General features: G+C 43.6%; 2 protein-coding genes across 10 annotated transcripts in view; one reads left to right on the top strand and one right to left on the bottom strand.

Annotated features, from left to right (window-relative positions):
- Positions 1–10354, bottom strand: part of S100pbp (S100P binding protein) — a 35892-nt gene extending 25538 nt beyond the window's left edge. The window contains exons 1-5 of one of the 9 annotated variants that reach the window (XM_013519555.1): positions 10257–10342; positions 9414–9505; positions 5683–5793; positions 2175–2291; positions 285–1123 (exon numbers count right to left, since the gene is read on the bottom strand). In XM_013519555.1, the coding sequence (XP_013375009.1) occupies positions 285–1121 (837 nt within the window). In that variant the 5' untranslated portion in view covers positions 1122–1123; positions 2175–2291; positions 5683–5793; positions 9414–9505; positions 10257–10342. The other 8 variants (XM_013519554.1, XM_005395086.2, XM_005395087.2 and 5 more) reach the window with 8 other exon arrangements.
- Positions 10355–10507: 153 nt separating this feature from the next.
- The window catches only part of Yars (tyrosyl-tRNA synthetase), a 31970-nt gene continuing 31337 nt past the window's right edge, over positions 10508–11140 (top strand). The window contains exon 1 of the mRNA XM_005395094.2: positions 10508–10764. Coding sequence (XP_005395151.1) covers positions 10597–10764 — 168 coding nt within the window. The 5' untranslated portion in view covers positions 10508–10596. The remainder of the gene's footprint in view (positions 10765–11140) is intronic.

The following is an 11140-nucleotide window of genomic DNA, read 5'->3' as shown; positions in this document are numbered from 1 at the left end:
GAGAGAGAGAGAGAGAGAGAGAGAGAGAGAGAGAGAGAGAGTGTGAGAGTGAAGTTGTGTGGAGGAACATAAAGGCTAAATAACTAGACCACAGTCATAGTGTTAGTCAGGATTCAAACCTTAATTTGAATATAAAGGTCTGCTAGATTTTAACAAATGCATCAATGTGGTACATGATGTCAATAGTGATGAAGGTTGTATGTATTGGGACAGAGGTACGTAAGAACTCTTGTGAATGAAAAAAAATTTAATTTTTTTTTTCACATTGAAAAAAATGTACTTACTCTCTTTGATGAACTGGAAACAACTGGAGACCTCATTTCACAACTTAGTTTATGTGATCCACTATTTTTCCAGGATGACCCTGTACTGGAGGAAGTCTTTGAATGATATGAGATCTGAGAGAACAAAGGGACAGGCTTCTTACTGTCAAGTGTATTTTTATCAGAGACTGTTTGTTGAAAGTTACTGTTCAAAGGAGAAGAGCTCCCATCCCAGGCAGAAATATTAGGGCTGATCCCTTCAGATTCAGTGCTCTCATTTAGGCTAAGATCATCTTCTCTCATCTCTTCCCCAAGAGAAGGTTTTTCAGTGTCTTTGGATGAACAAGTCTTACTCTTATCAAGCACAGAATCACAAACTGTTGGATCAAATGGTGCAACAACAGTCACTTTTATATGATTCTTTTCTAATACAAGGTGCCTATGTAATGATTTAGCAGGAGTTGGTTCATGACCAACTGATGTATTTAGTTGAGGTAGTTTGAAGAGGCCAGGGGTCTCAGCTACTGGTCTCAAGCTGTACAATGAATTTTTTTCTTGGGGAGTTTCAAGTACAATTTGACTCCTTTTTTCTCCATTCTCATGCTCATTTGATGGCTCATCATCCTTCAAGAATTCTTCAATCTCTTCCTCATTTGATGAGCTATCATCTTTCAAAAGCTCCTCGATCTCTTCCTCAGTGAGACTGAAATGGCCGTCGTCTTCTTCTCCATCAGAGAACTCCAGCAAGGAGTCATCCAATTCATCCTCATCCAAGGAGCTCCAAGAAAATGGAGCACTGTTTTTAGGTAAGAAAGAGGCACCAGCAGACTGCTCAGAGGGTATCAGTGAACACATCATATCTAGAGAAAGAAGAGGAAGTTCCACAGACCAACAGAAAATAGTTTAAACCATTTTAACCCACTATATACAGGGATGGCATCTTAATATCTCAAATTCTTTGTCCTGTAATTTATGACATGAGAAAAACTAAAGATACTTAACTTTACCAGAATCATAGAAATACATTTTAAAACAATATTTTTTCTTATAAAAATGGTAAATATTAAGATGACATGAAATCTTCACCAGGTTGGTGAAGATGTGATAAGTACTCTTACACAGTATCAGTAAGCATATGAATCAGCACAATGTTTTGCAAAAAGTAATTTGGCAAAACCATTTGACCTACAAATTTCACTTCTAGAAATGCAGCCTACAGAAGGACCTATTAGAAATACACATGGACCTATTAGAAATATACATGGGCTGGGGGCTGGGGATTTAGCTCAGCGGCAAAAAGCGCCTGCCTGGCAAGCGCAAGGTCGTGAGTTCGGTTCCCGGTACCGGAGAAAAACCAAAAACCAAAAAAAAAAAAAAAAAAAAGAAATATACATGGGCTGGGCATGGTGGTGCATGCCTGTAATCCCAGCACTCGGGAGGCTCAGGCAGGAGGACTGCTGTGAGTTTGCGATAAGCCTGGACTACACAGCATGATCCTGTCGCAAAAACAAAAAAACAAAAAGAAATATACAAGGAAACTAAAGGCAACCTAGTAAATATCCATCACCAAAAGAAATGTTCAGTAAAATCATGGGATAGTCATGCTACAGAATGTAGGGGCTGGGGATTTAGCTCAGCGGCAAAGCGCCTGCCTGGCGAGCGCAAGGTCGTGAGTTCGGTTCCCGGTACCGGAAAAAGAACCAAAAAAAAAAAAAAAAAGAATGCTTTTCAACTATTTAAAAACCTAATGAAGTAGTTCAATCAAGGAATTGTATCTACAATGTACAAACAAAACAAGTATTATATAAAGTGTTTGGACATTTAGTTTACATTTAAAAAAATCATGTTACTACTCTTGAATTAAAAAAAAAAAAAAACAAGAATACAAATGTAAATAAATGTATTCCATACTTTGTGAAGCTGCTAGGGTGATCTCTGCCTTTGCCACGAGACCAAATGGAAAAAGGTTTCAGCTCTCGCTAGCTGTTCCTTTCAGGAGACTTGTCAAAATGATTGACTCCCACCTTCCTGCAGGCACAAAGAAAATTAAAGGATCTTCTCATCACTTTCAACTCTGCTAATTACAAAGTCAACTGTATTGTGCTTCAAGGTGCTCCATCTATTAATTTTAATCTTGATTTTTTTTAAATACCAGAAAGTTGGAATTTTTTGAGTCAAGAACACCAAAGAAAAACCTTTACAGGAAAAAAATTATGCAACTAAGGAACTTGTTTTGTTCTTCCCAACAAATTATACTTTCTTAAGACCATCATTTGCTTGAGTAGGATGAATACTGATTTGGGCATCCAAAGACTTTAAGACTACACTCCTGTTCTGTCACTAACCAGCGCTAACCACCAGCCTCTTAAATCATTTGGATTATAAAATGGGAAAAAGTAGAGCAGGGAGACTGGGCAGCATTTTTTGGGGGGACCAGGTCTCACTATGTATTTAGTTCAGGCTGGCCTTTAACTCACACTGATTGTTCTACCCCAGGCTACCTAGTGCTAGGATTACAGGTGTGTACCACCAAATGCAGCCTGAGCAATGTTTAAAATTCCACAAAATCTAAAAATTCATCATTACCACACACAAAAATCTAACTTTCAATATATATAAAATGCAAAGAGCCAGGTGTGGTAGCACACACCTGTAATCCCAGCACTTGGGGGGCTGAAGCAGAATTGCCATGAGTTCAAAGCCAGCTTGGACTACAAAGTAAGTTCAAGGCCTGGCTGAACTACATAGCAAGCCTCTGCCTTAAAAAAAGAAAAGAAAACCAAAAGCAAAGAGCCAGGCATACCGGCTCACATCTGTAATCCCAGTACTTGGGAGGTTGAGGCAAGAGGATCGCTGCTAGTTCGGTATCAGCCTGGGATACAGAGTGAAGTTAAGGCCCACCTGAACTACACAGTGAGACCTTGTCTCAACAAAAAAACAAACAAAAACAAAACAGAAAAAAAAAGAAAGGGTCTGTAAAGATACAAACACAGAACTAATGACTACTATAACCTATAAGGAGACAGAAGTCCAGGGAAGATTTTCATTAGCATTTTACTTCTTGCTTGACTCTTTACTTGCATGACTAAAATATAGTTTTTAAACAACTAATAACAGACCTAATGTATAATTATTTTCCAGATGGGAAAGGTGATAAAAAGGGAATATTTCACATACACATTACATCTAAGAAGCTATTAAAAAATACCAAAACAATGAATTCAATAATTGGACAATTCTTTTTTTTTTTTTTCTGGTACCAGGAATCAAACTCATGACCTCACGTTTGCCAGGCAGGCGCTGTGCTGCTGAGCTAAATCCCCAGCCCCTTTTTCCTTGTGTCTTTTTTTTGAGACATGTAGTCCAGGCTAGTCTCAACCTCATGATCCTCCTACTTCAGTTTCCTGAGTGCTAGGTTTACAAATTTGCACCACCACACCTGGCTCTTACTGTAAAATTTAACTGTAAAATTTCCTCCACGTACTTATTATCCACATCTTGTTTCTTCAATGCATGTATTCTTTCAAAATATACTTTCTGTGCTACAATCACCGTACAGCACTGAGCTACATAAAATATCTCTATATGATTTCTTGTCTTTTTTGAGACAAGGTCTCGCTGTGCAGTTCAGGCTGTCCTTGAGCTCACTTTTGTAGCCCAGGCTAGTCTTGAACTTACAACAATCCTCCTGCCTCAGCCTTCCGAATGCTGGGATTACAGGCATGCACCACCATGCACGGCTGTATGATTTCTAAGAAATAAAGATACGGTTCTGCAGGGTGTTGTGAAATAGCCTGTAATCCCAATTATTCCAAAATTGAGGTAGGAGGATTGTAAATTCTAGACTAGCCTGGGCACCTCAATGTGACCTTTTCACAAAATAAAATTTTAAAAAGGCTGGGGATGTACCTCAGTGGGAGAGCCCTTCTTTACTATGTGTGAGTCCCTGGGTTCAATCCCCGGTATGGCAACAAAAAATAATAATTAATTAATTAATTACAAAAAAGAAAAATAAAAGGAAGTTAGCCACGTGTGATGGCACATGTCTGTAACCCTAGCACTTGGGAGTCTGATGCAGGATTGCCAAGAACTCACTCTGCACAGTAAGTTCAAGGCCAGCCTGAACTACAAAGTGAGAACCTGTCTCAAAAACAAAAATAAGAGCAAGGGAGGAAGGTGAAGGGAGACACCACTACGAGACAACATAAAGTGGTACGGACAATAAAGTAGTAAAAAGAGTAGAAAAAAGAAAGCGGGGAGATACAGGGTTTCAGAATTAGAAGGGACCTAGTTAAATTTACTGAGCTTAGAAATGTGGTAGGACAGAAATGAAAAAAAAAAATATTTTATACCTATTATAAACCAGACAGTATGAGATAGATTTTATAATTGTAACCTCTCAGCACAACTCTAAAATTAATCTTACCAAAGAAATCAAGTTTTCCCTTATATTTAAATCAGAACCACTGATACTTATTTTATCAATATCCTAGCAATTGGGCATAGGGGTATAGCTCCGTGGCTTAGCAAGCATTGGTAGGGATGAGGGTCTGGGTTCAATCCTTGCCCCTTCCCCCAAAAAGGTCCAACAATTATTATGAGAGTTCCAGGCATTGGTACAGGTGCCTCCATGAAGAAAGAGTTAATTTCTCAGCTTAGGGACTGAGTTATTTCACAGAATAAAGTTATTTTTTTAGGCATCAATAAGAAAAAAGGTTTACTTTTGGAGATTTTTTTTTTTAACTTATAAAACCTTTTGTTTGTCAAGTACAAATATCACAGGTACTGGGGTTAGCAGCTATATTTCTTAGAAGTACTTTCTGGTATACTGCCTCCTCATCCCAACACGTCTAAAAGGTCTAGTCCAAATACTTGCTTGGCCAACTACAATACTCAATTTTCTCTACTGGGAAAATGAAAATTCAGAGGTATTACATAATTTGCTAATAACATTAGCCTGAGGACCCAAACCAAGGTCTAATTAGTTGGGTTTTTTTTTTGAGTCAGGGTCTCACTATGCAGTTCAGGCTGGCCTTGAGCTCACTTTTGTAGTTCACTCACAACGACCCTCCTGCCTCAGCCACCTGAGTGCTGGGATTACAGGCGTGAGCCAAAAAGCCCAGCTCCAAGGTCTAATTAGAAGGCCAACTTTTTCTATCACTATTGAGATAGATTTGCCCAGCATTGGTCAGCAAATGGCAGAGCTATAATCCAAACTTAGGCCTTCTAAATTCGGTACACTTTAGTAAACCATAAAATATACAGGTACTAAAAAGGGCTTTTGGGTCTTGGAAAAAAATAACTTGAAGTGCCTTATTATGTATGGAAGGCTGCCCTTGGTCTCCCAGATGAAATAGAAGAACACTATGAATACTCCTGAATGTGATGAAACATTACCAAAAGAAAAACATTATAGTACTTGCAAACTTTACTTGCACACATAGGACCAATATCCTTTACAACCACTGCAATCATCAATCCTTATGCCACGTAACATCTAAAGGCAGAGCAGGTTCTTCTGAGCTTCTCCCTAAGAAAGTTCCAAACAGAAAATTTATACAAAACAATGCCCTATATATACATGTACATTCTACATATACACAAATCATTCTTTCCTCATTTTCAAAAATTCTGGAGGGAGCCAGGTGTGGTGACACCTGTAATCCCAGCACTCAGGAGGCTGAGGCAGGAAATAGCCATGAGTTCAAGGCCACCATGGGATACATAGTGAGTTCAAGGCCAGCTTGAACTACACAGGGGGATCATATCTCAAAAACAAAAGTTCTGGAGGGCAATGGGAAGTAAAAAGAATTAAGATGTGTTATGTACATGTATCAGTTCCACATGATAAATGTAATCATTATGTATAGCAAACACATACTAATTAAAGAAAAAAAAGAAATACAGACTTTAAAATTTATTACAGAGAATTTAAAACATATGCAAGCCTGGTGTAATGGCACATGCTTATAAGCTCAGCACTCTGGGAGACTGAAGCAGGAGGATCCCAAGTATGAACATAGCCTGGGAAATTTAACACCACCATGTCTCAAAAAATAATATATAATGGCTGAGGATATAGCTCAGTGCAAAGGCTGTAGATTTAATCCCCGATACTGCCAAAAAAAGTCTTAATTTTAAAAGCATACATAACAGTAACATAATGAAACACCACATACTCATCACTCAGCCCTAACCCTACCAACCACAGCTGATCTTTCCCTCTTTATCAGATTATTCTGAAGCAAACCACAGGCACTGCATCATTTTATCTGTAAACAAGAAGTCCTCATCATAAAATATCCAGTTCAAATTCCAATTATCTTAGTCATACTTTTTCAAGCTTCAAAAAAAGTCCACACAATGCAAATGGCTGGTATATCTTTTGAAGTTTGTTTTATTTAGTTTTGGTTTTTTTGGGAGAGGGTCTATGTAGTTCAGGCTGGCTTTGAACTCACTGTGTGGCCCAGAATGGCCTCAAATTCATGGCAATCCTCCAACCTCAGCCTCTTGAATCTTTTGAGTATTTTGATTTATAAATTTACCCTTTTTCCTGCTTCAATTTGTTAAAGAAACAACACCATCTACATATGTATGCTATATCATAAAATTATAAAATCATGTCTGAGAATGAGGAACACCAAATTCAGGGCAGTGGTTATCTTCAGTAGTGCGGAGAGAAGAGGAAGAACAGGAGGCATGGGTAGCTTCAATTCTGCCTCTAATTTTTGTTTTGTTTTGATTTGTTTTCATGGTACAAAGGACCAGACCAAGGGCCTTCACACTGAGCAACATCCCCAGCCTTTTTTTTTTTCCTAGAACAGGATCTCACTAAGTCACCAGGTTGCCTGGCTGGGCTCAAACTTGTGATTCTATTTCAGCTTCCTGTATACAGTGGTGGGATTACAACTGTGCATCAAGATGCCCACCTTGTTTGGCTTCTTTTTGGGGGATCAGTAAATGGGGATTGAACCTAGGGGGCACTGAGCTTCATCTCCTCTTTTTAAATTTTATTCTGAGACTGGGCTTGCTAAATTGCCCCGGTTGTCTTGCAACTTGTGATCCTCCTGCCTCTGCCTTCCAAGTACCTGAGATTACAGCTGTGCACCACCGTGCCTGGATATGTCTTCTTAAAAAAGGCCAGGTGGGCATGGCTGTAACCCCAGCTCTAAGGAGGCTGAGGAAGGAAAACTGCTTCAAGTTTGAGGGCAGCATGGGCTACACAGTAAGCTCAAGGCAAGCCTGCACTACAAAGCCAGACCTTGTCTCAAAAAAAAAAGAACGATAAGGCTGGGGTTATAGTTTCAGTGAGAGAGTGCTTGCCTGGCTTCTAAGAGTCCTTGGTCAGAAACAAATACAGCAACATAAGATAAAGATGGGCTTAAAGGTATTCATTATTATTTTACTTTTTTTTTTTTTGGTACTGGGAATTGAACTCAGGACCTCGCACTTGCCAGGAAGGTGCTGTGCCACTGAGCTATATCCCTGCCCCCCTCCTTTTTTGAGACAGGTCTCACTATGTAGTTCAGCCCTTAAACTCGTGGCAATCCTCCTGCCTCAGCTTCCCAAGTGCCAGGATTACAGGCGTGCACCACCATGCCTGGGTTACTTCCTATTTTTATGTGCTTAAGATACTTAAGCACAGGAATGGAAGGGAAAAAAGAGTGCTAAAGTGGTAGGGAACATAGACCAGTGATGGCAAGTCTTTTAGAGATGAGTGGCCAAACTGCAATCCAAAACCCACTTATTTGTCGCCAAGTGCCAACGATGCAATTAAACCCAAATAGAGGTTTTTAGTTTAGAAAAAATAACTCATACATGAACATATTTTGTCTTAAAAGAAAAATAACACGATACCATAGGTTCACCTCCACTCTGCCTAGACCCTGCACATTTAGAAATTACCCAGTATGCTCTGTTTAAGCCAACATTCAAGGAGGTAGTCACTTAACCCAGCATCCCACCATACTGTCTCTAATTAAAGACCAGACTGGATGGACATGAAATATCAGGCAAATTCTGCAAGTTAATGGTATTGAAGTATCCGTATAAAAGCAATGGACTAAATTCCAGAGGCCTCGGCAACTCAAGTCTTTGAACCACAATGCAGATGAGAATACTCATCTGAAAAAAGGGGGGGGGGGTAAATGCTGCTAACTGGATCAAATAAGGATCCACCGAGGGGATTATTTATGAAAGCACTCTAAACCTAAAAACCCTATGCCAATGAAAACTGATACTACATGACTTGCAAAGGAGGAAACCCCTCAGATAAAATTGAAGCTCTGAAGTGAAGTTCCCCAAGGCAGTTTTAGTTTACTTCTCTGCTATTATATCACCACCTGCTTTTCTTGACACTAGCCTGGTAGACGCTACTTAAAATACGGGGACCCCTTTATTTTTAAGGGAAGAGTATTTTTTCCCATTGCCCAATTCTATCATAATTCTTCTCCCCATCCCTGTGTGACCCTATTCTGTCCTTCCACATCTCTCACCTGTCCACCCCCTTCTTCACACTTCAATGTACCACCCCCTCTCTGTTCCTCCTGGTTGCAACCTCAGAAACTGGTTCTCTATTTTTACCTTACCTCAGAAAACCTATTGCCTTAGAGCACAAAGGCTTTTTATTCAGGCCACTGAAACTGCAACACCACATCCTCTTTCAAGGTTCTAAAACCAAAACTATTACCTTGCTAGCTAGGTCTGTTAGCCACAACAGCAAGGATTATTCTCAAAGGACAGGATTTCTCATTTGCCTTTGATTTTCAACTTCTCCCAAGTGCAAATATATGTTCAAATGGCTTTGTTATCACTCATAAAATAGGCCCAACATTAAAAAAAAAAAAAAAATCAAAGCGAACCGAAACGATTTGTAAGAATTTTAGCCGGGCGTGGTGCCGCACGCCTGTGATTCCAGCACTCGAGAGGCTGAGACAGGAGGATCGCCAAGTTCAAGGATAGCCTGACCTACATAACGAGACCCTGTCTCAAAAACAAAACAAAACAAAAAGAATTTCGCAATTCCCTTTGACATAGCTGAAAACACTAGGAGGGAAACCACCCAGGACTGGAAATTTCAGCTTTAGGTTAACATGTCATTACATCAGGGTACAGGAAGTCCCCTCCCACACGGGCAAAGACAGCACATACCACTAAGCTGTGGCAACAGGTTTCTTTTTTAAAGGATGTTTTGGGGGGTTTTGTTTTAAATTTTTAGACGGGTATAATAAAGCTTGGAGCGCCTACAACAGAAACAAACTGGAGGTCAGGTTAGGGCAGCCGGTGGGCAGCTACATCACTTCTGGGGCCTCCTCAGAGCTCCCGCTGGGGTGCCAGCTGCCTCCCCTCCACCGCCTCGACGACCCGGAGGAAGGGTGGCCCGGGTGCTCGCCGAGGATACCGCTCAGCCTTCCCTTCCCGCCTCCAGAACAGTGACGGCCGCGAGGCGGCGCCGCCCTCGGGCAGGGCCTTTGCACTTCCCCGGGGCGAAGGAAAGGGATTCCCGCCTCCCCACGGAAGGTGGGAGAGGCGCGGGCTCCTTCCCGCCCCTCCCCCCGGAGCGCCCCCGGCCTCGCCGACCCGGAGGGGCGCAGTCGCCGCTCCCTCGCCGCCGGCCCGCGACCCGCTTCTCGCTGCACGCCCTCCCGCCGGCGGGCTGGGGGCAGCGACATCTCCCGCCCCCTTACCCCCGCTGGGCCGAGACGGCGGAGGGCGCTCCCGGCCTCGCAAGGACCAGCCTCCCTTTTCCTTTTCCTTTCCTTCTCCTCAGCAGGGTGAGGGGCATCGCTGGACCGCCGACGTGGAGGAGGGGGGCAGGGACACTCCCCCCGCCACCACCGCAGGGGCGCGAACCGGCCCTTCTCCCACCAGAGCGAGGGCCTCCCTGTCCCTCAACGGGGCGTACGGGGCGCGCAACCCCCTGCAGAAGCAACAGGCGCCCCCAACCCCCGCCCAGCCGACGAACGCCGACCGGGTGTCCCTCCCGCTCTTCACCTCCGGAAGCCGGGCCAAAACCTGGGCGAACGACTGCGCCTCACTCCGCCCCCTGCGCCATTTTATCGCCCCCTCCCCGACCTCCCCCTCCCCGAGGCAGCCGGGCCAACGCCAGGGGGCGGGCGGAGAGGCAATGATTGGCAAGAATTCGCCCCGCCCCTAAGAGAAATACGCCCCACGCAGATGCCGCAACCCCGCCTTCCTCACCGCCTACTCTACCTGCTAGCTCCGCCCCTTCCCGTTTCATCGACCCGCTCGACTCTCCGTTGCTCCTGACTCTCTCCTAGCTACTGCTAGGCAAAGGGTCTAGGCCGAGTAAGACGAGTGACGAGCTTAGCTGATGCAACCTGACGGGACTCGCGTGACAGTTCCCGGCACGCGGCGGCGGCGGCGGCGACAGAGAAAGGGGCGCGGGTGCCGGTCGAGTGCGGGAAGTAGGGGTGACGGAGACATGGGGGATGCTCCTAGCCCGGAAGAAAAACTACAACTTATCACCCGGAACTTGCAGGTTGGGCCTCGGGGTTGGAATGTGCGGTTGGGAATTGGGAGCCGTGTGTCCAGCGGTCCTACCTGGTTCTGAGCCTGTGGGCCAGGGAATCCGCGCCGGGGCAATTCCGAAGAGACTGTAGTTCTCGCTACTGTTCGGTCAGTCGGTCGGTCAAGCAACCTTTCCCTCGGAGCCACGGAAATCACAGCCGGCTCACCCCTCGTGTGCAGTTACCTTGTGTCGGAGCCAGTCTTTGAATCCAGAATCCTCACCTTATTTATGTGCCAGGCGCGGTGCTAGGTGCCGGGGATGGGTCAGGGCCTGCCCTCCCAGAGCTGATCTGGAGATGATCGAGGTTAAAAATGACCTGTAGCCCAAACCATTTCAGTTGAAGTTG

Source organism: Chinchilla lanigera, unplaced genomic scaffold (genome assembly GCF_000276665.1).
Source record: "Chinchilla lanigera isolate Chin_1 unplaced genomic scaffold, ChiLan1.0 scaffold00051, whole genome shotgun sequence".
Taxonomy (NCBI): domain Eukaryota; kingdom Metazoa; phylum Chordata; class Mammalia; order Rodentia; family Chinchillidae; genus Chinchilla; species Chinchilla lanigera.
This window is presented reverse-complemented; position numbering and strand designations above follow the sequence as displayed.